The 16,853-nt window shown below is 42.9% G+C and overlaps 2 protein-coding genes across 2 annotated transcripts in view; one reads left to right on the top strand and one right to left on the bottom strand.

The window, feature by feature from the left end:
* The window catches only part of LOC110537215 (anthrax toxin receptor 1), a 37,207-nt gene extending 21,600 nt beyond the window's left edge, over window positions 1-15,607 (top strand). Inside the window, exons 12-18 of the mRNA XM_036937219.1 lie at window positions 691-769; window positions 949-1,044; window positions 6,573-6,614; window positions 9,643-9,738; window positions 9,864-10,031; window positions 12,766-12,846; window positions 14,502-15,607. Of these exons, the coding sequence (XP_036793114.1) occupies window positions 691-769; window positions 949-1,044; window positions 6,573-6,614; window positions 9,643-9,738; window positions 9,864-10,031; window positions 12,766-12,846; window positions 14,502-14,966 (1,027 nt within the window). The 3' untranslated portion in view covers window positions 14,967-15,607. The remainder of the gene's footprint in view (window positions 1-690; window positions 770-948; window positions 1,045-6,572; window positions 6,615-9,642; window positions 9,739-9,863; window positions 10,032-12,765; window positions 12,847-14,501) is intronic.
* The window catches only part of LOC110537214 (AP2-associated protein kinase 1), a 102,629-nt gene that overhangs the window by 20,230 nt on the left and 65,546 nt on the right, over window positions 1-16,853 (bottom strand). The gene's annotated exons all lie outside the window — the stretch shown is intronic.

The following is a 16,853-nucleotide window of genomic DNA, read 5'->3' as shown; positions in this document are numbered from 1 at the left end:
ATCCTCACTGCTTTAGTTGATGCATGCCAAACCCTACTCATGAAACGCTAAGATAAACATACAGTGTGGCAAAAAAGTATTTAGTCATCCACCAATTGTGCAAGTTCTCCCACTTAAAAAGATGCGAGAGGCCTGTAATTGTCATCATAGGTACACTTCAACAATGACAGACAAAATGAGAAAAAATTTAATTTTTAATGAATTTATTTGCAAATTATGGTGGAAAATAAGTATTTGGTCAATAACAAAAGTTTATCTCAATACTTTGTTATATACCCTTTGTTGGCAATGACAGAGGTCAAACGTTTTCTGTAAGTCTTTAAATTTAAAGGCAATGCTACCAAATACTAATTGAGTGTATGTAAATTTCTGACCCACTGGGAATGTGATGAAAGAAATATAAGGTGAAATAAATAATTCTCTCTAATATTATTCTGACATTTCACATTCTTAAAATAAAGTGCCGATCCTAACTGACCTTAGACAGGGATTTTTTTCTATGATTAAATGACAGGAATTGTGAAAAACTGAGTTTAAATGTATTTGGCAAAGGTGTATGTAAACTTCTGACTTTAACTGTATTTTCTCAGAAAAGCTGAAATTAAAACAGAGATGTGTTGAAGGATATTAGAGCAAAATATATAAGCAGTGCAGTCACCTCACCCCTCACCTTCCTCTCACCTCCCTCAGGGCAGCTACCCTCCACGTCAGTATGAACAATGGCCTGAGTTTCATATCTAGTTCTGTCACCATCACCTCTGTCAGCTGTGTAAGTATCAACCCCTCACCACTTCTCTACACAGTGTTGTGCTTCTAATTGTTTGGCTCATTTTAGTACTGTACTCTTCCATGTCTATTCCTGGGGGGTAATATAGCTTGTGTTCAAGCACAGATATTAGTTTACGTACACCAGGTTCTGACCTTATTTCCTCTCTCGGCCTCCCCCAGTCTGACGGGACATTTTTGGCCATAGCTCTGCTCATCCTGCTGCTCCTCCTGACGCTGGCTCTGCTCTGGTGGTTCTGGCCTCTCTGCTGCACAGTGGTATGTCAGCCATCTTGTCCCAACGAAAGTCCATGAGGAGATACTTTTTGTAATCATTTCGTGAAGTGCGTGTGCATTAGGATATTGCAGTACACAGCAGTGTTTGTTCATGAGATTGTGTTTCATCTACAGTACAAACATACAAAAAATGAATATAGTCGCTAGTGAAAGTCTACACACCCCTTGCACATTCTTCATGTTTTGCAGCTTTAAAATTACATCTAAAAAGGGATTCAATTTTATATTTTTTCACACCCCAGAGTTAATACTGGCATCCATTACAGCTGTGTATAATTTTGAATAAGATTCTACAAACTTTGCACATCTCTTAGGACAACATACACTGAGCATACCAAACGTTAGTACCACCTTCCTAATATTGAGTTGCAACCCCCCTTTCGCCCTCAAAAAAAGCCTCAATTCATCGGGGCAAAAGCATTCGACAGGGATGCTGGCCCATATTGACTCCAATGCTTCCCACAGTTGTGTCAAGTTGGCTGGATGTCCTTTGGGTGGTGGACCACTCTTGATAAGCATGGGAAACTGCGTGAAAAACTCAGAAACCTTACAGTTCTTGACACAAACCTGTGTGCCTGGCACCTACTACCATATCCTGTTCAAAAGGCACTTAAATATTTTGTCTTGCCCATTCACCATCTGAATGGCACACATACACAAGTCATGCATCAATTGCCTCAAGACTAAAAATCCTTATTTAACCGGTCTCTTCCCCTTCACCTACACTGACTGAAGTGGATTTAACAAGTGAGATCAATAAGGGATCATAGCTTTCAGTTCTTAATGTTTTGCATACTCATTGTATATCTCTTGTTTTTGTAAAAATTGCTCAAGTTCAGTAAATTTGGTTGGGCATAATTGTAGGACAGCAATATTCAAAACATGTCTCTGATTTTCAAGCAGATTTAAGTCAGGACTGAGACTGGTCCATTCAGGAACACTCACCACCTCGGAAAGCCAGTCTGGTGTGTCTTTGGCATTAAAATGCGTGTAATTGTCTCGCTGTAAAATAAAACTATCCCGGGGTTAGGTTCTCAGAATACTACGGCGGGTTTTCCTCTAACATTTAACCTGGATCTGGATCATTGTTACTCTAACATCCGCGACGCATACAAAGCCCTCCCTCGCCCTCCTTTCGGCAAATCTGACCATGACTCCATTTTGTTGCTCCCAGCCTATAGATAGAAACTAAAACAGGAAACACCCGTGTTTAGGTCTGTTCAACGCTGGTCCGACCAATCTGATTCCACGCTTCAAGATTGCTTCGATCACATGGACTGGGATATGTTCCGGATAGCGTCGAACAACAACATTGATGTATATGCTGATTCGGTGAGCAAGTTTATTAGCAAGTGCATCGGTGATGTTGTACCAACAGCGACTATTAAAACCTTCCCCAACCAGAAACAGTGGATTGATGGCAGCATTCACGCAAAACTGAAAGCACAGAGGCAAGGCGCCCGGAAACATGACCGAATACAAACAGTGTAGCTATTCCCTCCGCAAGGCAATCAAACAAGCTAAGCGTCAGTATAGACACAAAGTAGAGTCGCAATTCAACTGCTCAGACATGAATGGAATGTGGCAGGGTCTACAGGCAATCACGGACTACAAAAAGAAAACCAGCCCAGTCGCAGACTGATGTCTCGCTCCCAGACAAACTAAACAACTTATTTGCTCGCTTTGAGGACAATACAGTGCCACCGACACGGCCCGCTACCAAAACCTGCAGACTCTCCTTCACCACAGCCAACGTGAGTAAAACATTTAACTTCTTTGGGACTGGGGGGCAGTATTGAGTAGCTTGGTAAACTACCTGCTACTCAGGCCCAAAAGCTAGAATATGCATATAATTAGTAGATTTTGATAGAAAACACTGAAGTTTCTAAAACTGTTTGAATGATGTCTGTGAGTATAACAGAACTCATATGGCAGGCAAAAACCTGAGGAAATATCCAACCCGGAAGTGGGAAATTGAGGTTTGTAGTTTTTGAAGTCATTGCCTATCGAATATACAGTGTATATGGGGTCATATTGCACTTCCTAAGGCTTCCACTAGATGTCAACAGTCTTTAGGAGCTTGTTTCAGGCTTCTACTATGAAGGGGGAGCGAAAAAGAGCTGTTTGAGTCAGGTGTCTGGCAGAATTCCATGAGCTAAATCATGCGCGTGGCCGTGAGAGGTAGCTGCGTTCCTTTTCATTTCTAAAGACAAAATAATTGTCCGGTTGAAACATTATTGAAGATTTATGATAAAAACATCCTAAAGATTGATTCTATACACCGTTTGACATGTTTCTACGGACTGTAATATAACTTTTTGGACTTTTCGTCTGAACTAAGAGATCGCGCATTGAGCATTTGGATTACTGGGCTAAACACGCAACCAAAAAGGAGGTATTAGACATAAATGATGGACTTTATTGAACAAAACAAACATTTATTGTGGAACTGGGATTCCTGGGAGTGCATTCCAATCAAGATCATCATGTATGTATATACTGTATTCGATACCATCTACTGTATCTTGCCTATGCTGCTCTGCACCATCACTCATTCATATATCCTTATGTACATATTCTTTATCCCCTTACACTGTGTACAAGACAGTAGTTTTGGAATTGTTAGTTAGATTACTTGTTGGTTATTACTGCATTGTCGGAACTAGAAGCACAAGCATTTCGCTACACTCGCATTAACATCTGCTAACCATGTGTATGTGACAAATAAAATTTGATTTGATTTGATTTAAGTGAATATTTATTACGCTATTTCTGACTTTTATGACACCTCTCCTACTTTGGAAAATGTGTGCTTTCGCCGTAAAGCCTTTTTGAAATCTGACACAGCGGTTGCATTAAGGAGAAGTTGATCTATAATTCAATGCATAACACTTGTATCTTTTATCAATGTTTATTATGAGTATTTCTATAATTTGATGTGGCTCTCTGCACTTTCACCAGATGTTTGTTTGAGACAATGCATTTCTGAACATAACACACCTATTTAAAATGAGGTTTTTGGACATAAAGTTTAACTTTATCGAACAAAACACACATTTATTGTGTAACATGAAGTCCTGTGAGTGCCATCTGATGAAAATCATCAAAGGTTAGTGATTAATTTAATCGCTATTCCTGACTTTTGTGAGCCCTCTCCTGGGCTGGAAAATGTCTGTATGGTTTTCTGTGACGAGGTGCTGACCTAACAATCGTTTGGTGTGCTTTCGCCGTAATGCCTATTTGAAATTGGACACTGTGGCTGGATTTACAAGAAGTTTATATTTAAAAGGGTGTATAATACTTGTATGTTTGAGGAATTTTTATTTCACTGGCTGTTGGCGAGGTGCGACGCTACCGTCCCACATATTCCAGAGAAGTTAAACGTGTTAACCCTCGCAAGGCTTCCGGCCCAGACGGCATTCCTAGACGCATCCTCAGAGCAGGCGCAGACCAGCTGACTGGTGTGTTTACGGACATATTCAATCAATCCCTATCCCAGTCTGCTGTTCCCACGTGCTTCAAGAGGGACACCATTGTTCCTGTCCCCAAGAAAGCTAAGGTAACGGAGCTAAACGACTATTGCCCCGTAGCACTCACTTCCGTCATCATGAAGTGCTTTGAGAGAATAGTCAAGGATCATATCACCTCCACACTACCTGACACTCTAGACCCACTCCAATTTGCTTACCGCCCCAATAAGTCCACAGACAACTCAATCGCAATCACACTCCCCTAACCCATCTGGACAAGAGGAATACCTATGTAAGAATGTGGTTCATCAACTACAGCTCAGCATTCAACACCATAGTACCCTCCAAACTCGTCATTAAGCTTGAGACGCTGGGTCTCGACCCCGCCCTATGCAACTGGGTCCTGGACAACATCTCCACCCCGCTGATCCTCAACACTGGGGCCCCACAAGGGTGCGTTCTGAGCCCTCTCCTGTACTCCCTGTTCACCCATGATTGCGTGGCCATGCACGCCTCCAACTCAATCATCAAGTTTGCAGACGACACTACAGTGATAGGCTTGATTACCAACAATGACGAGACGGCCTACAGGGAGGAGGTGAGGGCCCTCGGAGTGTGGTGTCAGGAAAACAACTTCACACTCAACGTCAACAAAACAAAGGAGATGATCGTGGACTTCAGGAAACAGCAGAGGGAGCACACCCCTATCCACATCGACGGAACTGTAGTGGAGTTCCTCGGCATACACATCACGGACAAACAAATGGTCAGTGTGGTGAAGAAGGCGCAACATCACCTCTTCAACCTCAGGAGGCTAAAGAAATTTGGCTTGTCACCAAAAACACTCAAACTTTTACAGATGCACAATCGAGAGCATCCTGTCGGGCCGTATCACCACCTGGTACGGCAACTGCTCCGCCCACGACCGTAAGGCTCTCCAGAGGGTAGTGAGGTCTGCACAACGCATCACTGGGGGCAAACTACCTGGCCTCCAAGACACCTACACCACCTTATGTCACAGGAAGGCCAAAAAAATCATCAAGGACAACAACCACCCGAGCCACGGGTGTTCACCCTGCTATCATCCAGAAGGCGAGTTCAGTACAGGTGCATCAAAGCTGGGACCGAGAGACTGAAAAACAGCTTCTATCTCAAGACCATCAGACTGTTAAACAGCCATCACTAACATTGAGTGGCTGCTGCCAACATACTGACTCAAATCTCTAGCCACTTTAATAATTAACAATTGGATGTAATAAATGTATCACTAGTCACTTTAAACAATGCCACTTTATATAATGTTTACATACCCTATATTACTCATCTCATATGTATACACTGTACTCTATAGCATCTACTGCATCTTGCCTATGCCGTTCAGCCGTCGCTCATACATATATTTATATTTATATTTATTTATGTACATTTTCTTATTCATTCGTTTACACTTGTGTGTATAAATACGGTAGTTGTTGTGAAATTGTTAGATTACTTGCTAGATATTACTGCATGGTCGGAACTAGAAGCACAAGCATCTGCTAACCATGTGTTGTGACCAATAACATTTGATTTGGCGCTTTGCTCCTTTCATGTTTTTTTTTTATCCTGAGAAACTCCCCGGTCCCTGCCGGTGACAAGCGTGCACATAACATGATGTTGCCGCCACAATACTTGAAAATAAAGAGGATCAACAACATTGCATTCACTCCACATTACTGGCCTGTATGAAAAAGTGAAAAGAAGAACGCCTATGTTAAAAAATCCATTCCAAATCATCCATTAGGTTTGCAGTAAGGCTGTAAAGTAATTCTGCATGACAATACAGCAAATAAAACCTCTGTAAAGACCGTGCAAGGGGTGTGTACTGTAGACTTTCACTAGGCACTGTAGATAACACTCTGTCATCAAACCATTCTCTCATTATCAAACACTCAAATTCAAACTAATTTCCTGTACCCCAGCAGAGACGCTGCCAGTATGCCAATGGAAAAAAAATATTTTTTCATGATTATGATTCAGTTTCTTTTTCCATCTTTGCAGATCATCCATGAGCCTCCACCTCCGGTACTGGAGGACAGCTCAGTGAGTAAATCTTGTAGTCTCATATACTTTGTTTCTAGACCCTGCAGAGTTGAAACATCCCTATCATACCCTGTTATAAGGCTCTCTGTGTCTCTCTCTGTCTCCTGTTGTCTGCTCTGAAACAGCCAGCTGTCTCTGCCTCAAAGGGCTCTGAACCTGCAGGAGCATAATAGGGATTAGATAGAGTTATTGACTCACAGCTGTCATTTTCAATTTTAACCCGACAGAAGCAGACGTTCAGCATGGAAAAATAAACATTGAGCCTAGTGGTTAGAGTGTTGGACTAGTAACCGAAAGGTTGCAAGTTCAAATCCCTGAGCTGACAAGGTACAAATCTGTCGTTCTGCCCCTGAACGGGCAGTTAACCCACTGTTCCTAGGCCGTCATTGAAAACAAGAATTTGTTCTTAACTGTCTTGCCTAGTTAAATAAAGGTAAAATAAAAAAATAAAAATAAAATTGAGGCATCGATGTCAATCTGAAAAACATGAGTTGGTTTCAAAATGTAGCAGGGCATAGGGACTGGTACCCGAGGAGGGTACCCACTCGGCACACACTGGTTGAATCAACGTCGTTTCCATGTCATTACAATGAAGTTGCATTGAACCAACGTGGAATAGACGTTGAATTGACGTGTGTGCCCAGTGGGTAGTTATGGAAGATAATACAGAGGCAACACAAAAAGCCATGGTCAAGCTAAATGAGGTTTCTCTCTCACTCGCTCACACACACACAAACAAAACTCCCTTCTTTACCTAAAGAAATCACACTGGTAAAAAACAAAAAGCACAAGGTCAGTCAATCACCCAAGGTCCTGATCTGTACAGCACCATTTCAGTCCTCTGTAGCCCAGTAAGTAGAGAATGGCGCTTGCAACGTTAGGGTAGTGGATTCGATTTCCAGAACCATCCGTACGCAAAATATATGCATGCATGACTAAGTCACTTTGGAAAAAAATTATGCTAAATGGCAAATATGATTTATATACAGTGGGACAAAAAAGTATTAAGCCACCAATTGTGCAAGTTCTCCCACTTAACAAGATGAGAGGCCTGTAATTTTCATCATAGGAACACTTCAACTACGACAGACAAAATTAGGAAAAAAAATCCAGAAAATCACATTGTAGGATTTTTTATGAATTAATTGCCAATTAATGGTGGAAAATAAGTATTTGGTCAATAACAAAAGTTTATCTCAATAATTTGTTATATACCCTTTGTTGGCAATGACAGAGGTCAAACATTTTCTGTAAGTCTTCACAAGATTTGCATACACTGTTGCTGGTATTCCTCCATGCAGATCTCCTCTAGAGCAGTGATGTTTTGGGGCTGTTGCTGAGCAACACGGACTTTCAACTCCCTCCAAATATTTTCTATGGGGTTGAGATCTGGAGACGGGTTAGGCCACTCCAAGACCTTGAAATGCTTCCTACGAAGCCACTCCTTCGTTGCCCGGGCGGTGTGTTTGGGATCATTGTCATGCTGAAAGACCAAGCCACGTTTCATCTTCAATGCCCTTGCTGATGGAAGGAGGTTTTCACTCAAAATCTCACGATACATGGCCCCATTCATTCTTTCCTTTACACGGATCAGTCATCCTGGTCCCTTTGCAGAAAAACAGCCCCAAAGCATGATGTTTCCACCCCCATTCTTCACAGTAGGTATGGTGTTCTTTGGATGCAACTCAGCATTCTTTGTCCTCCAAACACGACGAGTTGAGTTTTTACCGAAAAGTTCAATTTTGGTTTCATCTGACCATATGACATTCTCCCAATCTTCTTCTGGATCATCCAAATGCTCTCTAGCAAACTTCAGACCGGCCTGGACATGAACTGGCTTAAGCATGGGGACACGTCTGGCACCGCAGGATTTGTGTCCCTGTCGGCGTAGTGTGTTACTGATGGTAGGCTTTGTTACTTTGGTCCCAGCTCTCTGCAGGTCATTCACTAGGTCCCGCCGTGTGGTTCTGGGATTTTTGCTCACCGTTCTTGTGATCATTTTGACCCCACGGGGTGAGATCTTGCGTGGAGCCCCAGATCGAGGGAGATTATCAGTGGTCTTGTATGTCTTCCATTTCCTAATAATTGCTCCCACAGTTGATTTCTTCAAACCAAGCTGCTTACCTATTGCAGATTCAGTCATCCCAGCCTGGTGCAGGTCTACAATTTTGTTTCTGGTGTCCTTTGACAGCTCTTTGGTCTTGGCCATAGTGGAGTTTGGAGTGTGACTGTTTGAGGTTGAGGATAGGTGTATTTTATACTGATAACAAGTTCAAACAGGTGCCATTAATACAGGTAACGAGTGGAGGACAGGGGAGCCTCTTAAAGAAGAAGTTACAGGTCTGTGAGAGCCAGAAATCTTGCTTGTTTGTAGGTGACCAAATATGTATTTTCCACTATAATTTGCAAATAAATTCATTAAAAATCCTACAATGTGATTTTCTGGATTTGTACCTATGATGAAAATTACTGGCCTGTCTCATCAAGTGGGAGAACTTGCACAATTGTTGGCTGACAAAATACTTTTTTGCCCCACTGTATATATATATATATATATATATATATATATATATAATAAAAACATATTTTTTTTATGAAGGGAGGTTGGCCTCCTGGCTCTCTTGCCAAAGAACACACTGTCTGCATGTGGACCGCCAACCAAGAGAGTGACTGGACTGCAGCTGTAGGTGAGAGGGGCAATGCAGCCAGGACCTGACAGGGCAGATTGTCTGACCTTATTCCAGATGGATGGAGTTGTTTTTGACTTTCTGTCCATTAAACTGGATAGCAGCCCCCAGCACTTTAGGTAGAGAGAGGAGTTTAGTCATGCTACAAGTTTACATCAAGTTTAGTTACTGTATACTGTAACTGTTTTCAGGCTCTTAGATGCGGCTGCAGTTTCTAACAGGGATACTCCATGGTCACACACACCACAAGGATGCCATGCTACAGAGTACCAATCAATAGTTTGGACACACCTACTCATTCAAGGGTTTTTCTTTATTTTTACTATTTTCACTATTGTAAGGATGAGGACGAGGACGGGTATCCCAAGAAGAGGTGGCCCACTGTGGATGCTTCATACTACGGTGGCCGAGGTGTGGGTGGCATCAAGAGAATGGAGGTGAGAAAGACATACACTGACTGTTGTGCCCGGGCTGCTGTGCCCTTCATCCAATTACGGCTCAGCTCTGCTCATTAATATTACCATTCCTCTGCCACTGACTGTTATTGACTGTCCCTGTTCAGGTCCGCTGGGGCGACAAGGGTTCTACTGAGGAGGGGGCCAAACTAGAGAAAGCCAAGAATGCCCGCGTCAAGATGCCAGAGCAGGAGTTTGACATGGCACCAACACGCACTCTCAACAATGGCATGCATAAACCCATCAGTCCCCAGAAATGGTACTCCCCTATAAAGGTACTGTTCACTTTATGTTACGTAACCACGCCCAGTTCCTGATCAAATGTGGTTGTTTTCCAACTTAAGACCCATTCCGGCCTGTTGTTACACAGGGAAGAGATGTTGGTAAATACACTATATGTACAAAAGTATGTGAGCACCCCTTCAAATTAATGGATTTGGCTATTTCAGCCACACGCGTTTCTGACAGGTATATAAAATCGCGCACACAGCCATGCAATCTCCAAACACCGGCAGTAGAATTCAGTAGAGCTCAGTGACTTCCTCGGGAAGCCACCTTTCCAACAAGTTAGTCAAATGTCTGCCCTGCTAGAGCTGCCCCGGTCAAGTGTAAGTGCTGTGAACTGGAAACGTCTAGGAGCAACAACGGCTCAGCCGCAAAATGATAGGCCACAAGCTCACAGAATGGGACCACCGAGTGCTCAAGCATCTGTCCTCGGGTTGCAACACTCGCTACCGAGTTTCAAACTGCCTCTGAAAGCAATGTCAGCACAATTACTGTTTGTTGGGAGCTTCATGAAATGGGTTTCCATGGCCGAATAGCCGCACACAAGCCTAAGATCACCATGCGCAATGCCAAGCGTCGACTGGAGTAGTGTAAAGCTCGCAGCCATTGGACTCTGGAGCAGTGGAAACGCATTCTCTGGAATGTTCAATCACGCTTTCCCATCTGGCAGTCTGACAGACAAATCTGGATTTGGAGGATGCCAGGAGAACGCTACCTGCAACAATGCATAGTGCAAACAATAAAGTTTGGTGGAGGATGAATAATAGTCTGGGGCTGTTTTTCCATGGTTTGGGCTAGGCCCTTTAGTTCCAGTGAAGGGAAATATTAAGTCTACAGCATCTAGACAATTCTGTGCTTCCAACTTTGTGGCAACAGTCTGAGGAAGGCCATTTCCTGTTTCAGCATGACAATGCCCCTGTGCACAAAGTGAGGTCTATTCAGAAATGGTTTGTCGAGATCTGTGTGGAAGAACTTGACTGCCCTGCACAGCTCCCTGAACTCAACCCCATCGAACACCTTTGGGATGAATTGGAACTCCGACTGAGACCCAGGCTAACGTCAGTGCCCAACCTCACTAATGATCTTGTGGCTAAATGGAAGCAAGTCTCCATAGCATTGTTCTAACATCTAGCCTTCCCAGAAGAGTGAAGGCTGTTATAGCTGCAAAGGGGGGACCAACTCCATACTAATGCCCATGATTTTGAAATTAGATGTTCAACAAGCAGGTGTCCACATACTTTTTGTCATGTTATATTTGCCAAAATTATTAAAAGTGCAGAGAATCTAAACGATATGTTAATTCTAAGTTTAATTTTGTTGGGTTGAAAAAATAAAAACATTCTCATGTGGCAGGTTGCCGACATTAGCATTCCCATAGACTCAACATCGATTGTTATCTAGCTAGCGTAATTACACTGTATCTAATAGTCGTTATCCATAAAGGCTATTTCCATTTTCAATCAAAGAGCAACACTTGAAAAGACATCTTGTTAGACACAGAATAACATTGACAAATTACAGAAACAATGCAGAAATATTTAATGAAGACTGTCTTTTGTGCCACAATGCTAAGAGCATTTATAAGGACACTGCTGACCTCCAAAAAGACTCACCAAAATCAAAAAATGGACTCTTACCTTAACCAAAACCCAGACCTAATTTTAACCAATTCTGAAATGAAATATTGGTTTGCAGGTCAGGAATGTCTGGATAGGCTTTTCCTAACGCTTCATCAGCTTCTGAGTGCTGTTAAAATGTTTCAATCATTTTCCTCACCAGATAATTAACATATTTTTCCAATTCTGTGTGCATGAAACATTTTTGATGAATGTCATTTACATTTACCATCACCAACGGTGTCAATGCGCAGGAAGTTGAAAAACAATAGCAACAAATTGGATACACCCACCCCTTGCCAGGTTGCATGAGGTGGATACCATAAAAGGTACCATTTCTAGTTGAGTAGTGGAATAACAAGAACAAAATTGCAGTACCTTCCTATCGAAATACAAGTGCATCATATGCACTCTCCACTCCATGGAAAAGATCAAAAACATGTATGGTATACCATACAAGTTCAAATTACTTGTAATTGAGTGTGGCAACAACAAGAACAAAATTGCAGTACCTTCCACTCACATACAATCATATGCACTCTAAATTCCATTACCCACCAAAAAATGTCTATGATCAAAACAAGTCTTAGTTAGTTGCAGTGTTCCTGTAGCGTCAACATTTCCAGGAAGTTTGTTTCATAACGTCTCAGTCAGCTGGATGAGCCGTAATATGAACCAGGCATGAACTGAGCCGACCTCGGGAAGACGATATCTGCAGAGAAGAGGGGAGCTGGTGCTAGTCCCAACCCAATACATTCCTTCCCCTTTATCTCTACCTACCCTCCTCCCTGACTGGTATGACGTGGAGGGACACAGCTTTCCATGGACAAAGAGCACCAGACAGACAGACACAGACACCTACCCTTCTCCTTGGCTATTATGATGTCGAGGGACACAGCCTTCCATGGACAAAGAACACCAGGCAGACAGACAGACAGTCCGACTGATCAACAGACCTGTATACTAAACCATATACAGTATAGAAACAAAGCACAGCAGAGTAAAGCAACTGACATGCAACCACACAGTCAATATTATTGGTATTATCATGTTGTTTGTCTATTATGTAATGTTTTCTCTTCCCTTTACTGTGCCTGTCTTTGTTCAGGGCAAGCTGGATGCTCTGTGGGTATTCCTGAGGAAAGGCTATGATAGGGTATCTGTGATGAGACCCCATCCTGGAGACAAGGTAAGACACGAAGACAAACAGCATAGAGAAAGACACATCCAACACATGCTACCTACTGTCTGTCACTGCACTGTATGGGCTGACACAAGGATATGCAGAGTCATGGAAAGCCCTTTTAGCAACTCAATAAGAAAGCCAGTGTGTGACTGATGCTTACATATGGGACAGAGAAGGATAGCTTACAGGGGATTTTCTTTCAAAGCTCTTCTAAGGGATCATAAGGCCCACTGGCCCAGCACTTAGATATGCTGTTATGCAAGAGAAGCAGGATAAAAATACAATCAGAGGAAACAGTTAAAGCAGTTGAAATCAGGAATTGAAAAAAATGTAAAAGTGTTTCCCCACCCCTGCTTTGGTGAAAAGCTGAGGGATGGTTATGGAGAAGTGTACTCTCAAATTCATAGACAGAGCAATGAAGTATCCATAATATCAAAATTATAGCTTTAACCATGTTCTGAGGCTATATAGTGTGTGTTTACATTTACTTTGTTTACAAACATTGGGGTGAAACAAGCTTATATTTTGGGTTCTGACAGAACTAAGCTCATGAGGCATTTACTTTCTTCAAGAATCAATGGGTACATATAAAACATTTATGAGACAAAAATGGATGTAGCAACAACAGACTGCTCCTTTAAGGAGGCAGAGACCACACTACGTAATGCCTAGGCCCACTCAGTTGCAAATCCTCAAGAGAAAGAAGAACTCAAACTCCTGGAAAAGTGAGGGAAATAGGAAGGTCAGGAGCCAAGACCACATCCTGAGGAGCAAAGCAGACAGCATGGAAAATAGAGAGGGGCTCGGCTTCAGTCTACCCTCTTCCTTTTTTATTCTCTTTTTACACTTAGTTTTTTTTGCGACGATTCTTCCAGAACCTTTAATCTTTTTTTTCTTCATCTAAACTATTCCACCAGGCAGTTGAGGAGAGTGGGCATTTTCATTACCTCCCTACACACTCATCATGTTGGCAGTTTTGAAAGCCTAAATTCGTTAACTCCTTTTCAATGCCCTCACTGCCCATTTCTTCATTAAATAATCTTAAAACCTAATATTTTAAAAAATTTTAAGCCAGGCAGTAAATCATAGAGCAGAAAAGTTGCAGCTGTTAGTCATTATAACAGTGCACAGACAGAGTGGCTGCGAGGAAGGCACAAAGTAACCTGGCATTTACAGGCTGAGGTGCTAATACTGTATTGCTCCAACCTGAAGGAATGTGTTCTAATCTGCTGAAACCATTAATATTAGATGACTACCCACATCCCCACCTTCCTGTAACTCTAGCCTAGCTGGGAGTTTTATTTTTATATGGTCTCAATGACAGATGTGGATAGGAGGATGGGGCAAACCATCCACACAATTCCCCCTCCTCCCAAAGCTGTTGCTACCTTAGTAAATCTCCTTGTTGTTTTGACCGAATTTGACATTTATAGCTAAGCAGAAGACAAGATGGAGTCAGCACATTATTCCGAAAGGAAAACAAATAAAATGAAAGATTGGTCTTATTCCCTTCCAATCCTATTTGAATGGAGACGCTAAGGTCTATAAATCCACTTTGCATGGAAACGTTATAAAATAATTCCAATGCATCAGTAAAACTCTGATGACTGCCTCTGATTGCACTCTTCCCTGTTGTATCCCTCTCTCCTAACTTACAGGGCAGGTGCATTAGCTTCACCCGGGTGAAAGCCTACCCTGCTCCTCGTTATCCAGTCTACAACCAGCCCTCCACAGCCATCTACAGTCTGCCTCACACCTACAGTCACCCTTCCTCACACAGCACCCTCTCCCACATGCCCCCCTCTCCCACCTCCACTCTACCCCCTCTGCCGTCCACTCCACCCCCAACCTCCTGCATCACCCATCCCCCTTACACCCCCCCTCCAAACCGAGCTCTGCCCCCCACTTCTCTAAGTCCTCCCACATCTGTTTCTCCACCCACCCCTCCACCCCTTTGCCCTCCCACCCCTCCCCTCTTTTGCCCTGCCACCCCTCCACCCATTAGCTCCGCAACACCCCCTTCCCCAACTGGCTCTCTGCCCCCACCCCCTCAGGCCCCACCCCCATGCAGAGCTCCCCCCCCTTCTCGCCCTCCCCCACATCCGTCTGATCAATGCCTGTGAGGAAAGAGAAGAGAAGGGCAAAAGCAAGAATGGTTAGTGCTATCCGGGGTCCATGGGACTTCCCTACCCTTAACCCTTACCATTTTCAATTTCAACTTCAATGGGGTGACGTCAGAGTTGGACATCCCAAGGACCCAGATAGCAAGGACCATCAAAGAACTGAGCAGCATGGACCCTGAAGGCCCCTGAATACTGTGCCTTTCTCTCCTTCTCCACCAATCGAAACCACTATCAACAGTTGGACAGGCAGGACAGCAAGCTCAACTCTAGTCATCAGAAATGCTTTCTACTTTACTCAGAGTATCATAGAGAAGCTGAGCAATTGATCTGTGAAACAAAGTTCCATTAGATTTTTCATGTGCTCTATTCCAACTGACCAGGATCTTGGGCATCCTTTCATATACTGTAGCTAGCTACAGGTAGTGCAAGATTTTGAGTATGGCTCACGAGACTATAGTGAAGATAATATCAATACTTCACTGCTTTACAGAAAAATGCAATATTTAGCAGAAGGGATACAATTACAGTTGAAGTCGGAAGTTTACATACACTTAGGTTGGAGTCATTAAGACTCGTTTTTCAACCACTCCAGTTAGTTTTGGCAAGTCGGTTAGGACCTCTACTTGGTGCATGACACAAGTAATTTTCCCAACAATTGTTTACCGACAGAATATTTAACTTATAATTCACTGCAGCACAATTCCAGTGGGTTAGAAGTTTACATACACTAAGTTGACTGTGCCTTTAAACAGCTTGGAAAATTCCAGAAAATTATGTCATGGCGTTAGAAGCTTCTGATAGGCTAATTTACATCACTTGAGTCAATTGGAGATGTAGCTGTGGATGTATTTCAAGGCCTACCTTCAAACTCAGTGCCAATTTCCTTGACATCAGGGGAAAATCAAAAGAAATCAGCAAGACCTCAGAAAAAGAATTGTAGACCTCCACAAGTCTGGTTCATCCTTGGGAGAAATTTCCAAATGCTTGAAGGTAGCACGTTCATCTGTACAAACAATAGTAGGCAAGTATAAACACCATGGGACCACGCATCCGTCATACCGCTCAGGAAGGAGGCACGTTCTGTCTCCTAGAGATGAACATACTTTGGTGTGAAAGGTTCAAATCAATCCCAGAACAACAGCAAAGGACCTTGTGAAGATGCTGGAGGAAACCGGTACAAAAGTATCTACATCCACAGTAAAACGAGTTCTATATCGACATAACCTTAAAGGCCGCTCACAGCAAGGAAGAAGCCACTGCTCCAAAACCGCCATAAAAAAAGCCAGACTACGGTTTGCAACTGCACATGGGGACAAAGATCGTACTTTTTGGAGAAATGTCCTCTGGTATGTTGAAACAAAAATAGAACTGTTTGGCCATAATGACCATCGTTATCTTTGGAGGAAAAAGGGGGAGGCTTGCAAGACGAAGAACACCATCCCAACCGTGAAGCATGGGAGTGGCAACATCATGTTGTAGGGGTGCTTAGCTGCAGGAGGGACTGGTGCACTTCCCAAAATAGATGGCATCATGAGGATGGAATATTGTGTGGATATATTGAAGCAACATATCAAGACATCAGTCAGGAAGTTAAAGCTTGGTCGCAAATGGATCTTCCAAATGGACAATGACCCCTAGCATACTTCCAAATGTGTGGCAAAATGGCTTAAGGACAACAAAGTCAAGGTCTTGGAGTGGCCATTACAAAGCCCTGACCTCAATCCTATAGAAAATGTGTGGGCAGAACTGAAAAAGTGTGTGTTCCGAGCAAGGAGGCCTACAACTGACTCAGTTACACCAGCTCTGTCAGGAGGAATGGGCCAAAATTCACCCAACTTATTGTGGGAAGCTTGTGGAAGGCTACCCGAAACATTTGACTCAAGTTAA

Source organism: Oncorhynchus mykiss, chromosome 12 (genome assembly GCF_013265735.2).
Source record: "Oncorhynchus mykiss isolate Arlee chromosome 12, USDA_OmykA_1.1, whole genome shotgun sequence".
NCBI lineage: Eukaryota > Metazoa > Chordata > Actinopteri > Salmoniformes > Salmonidae > Oncorhynchus > Oncorhynchus mykiss.
This window is presented reverse-complemented; position numbering and strand designations above follow the sequence as displayed.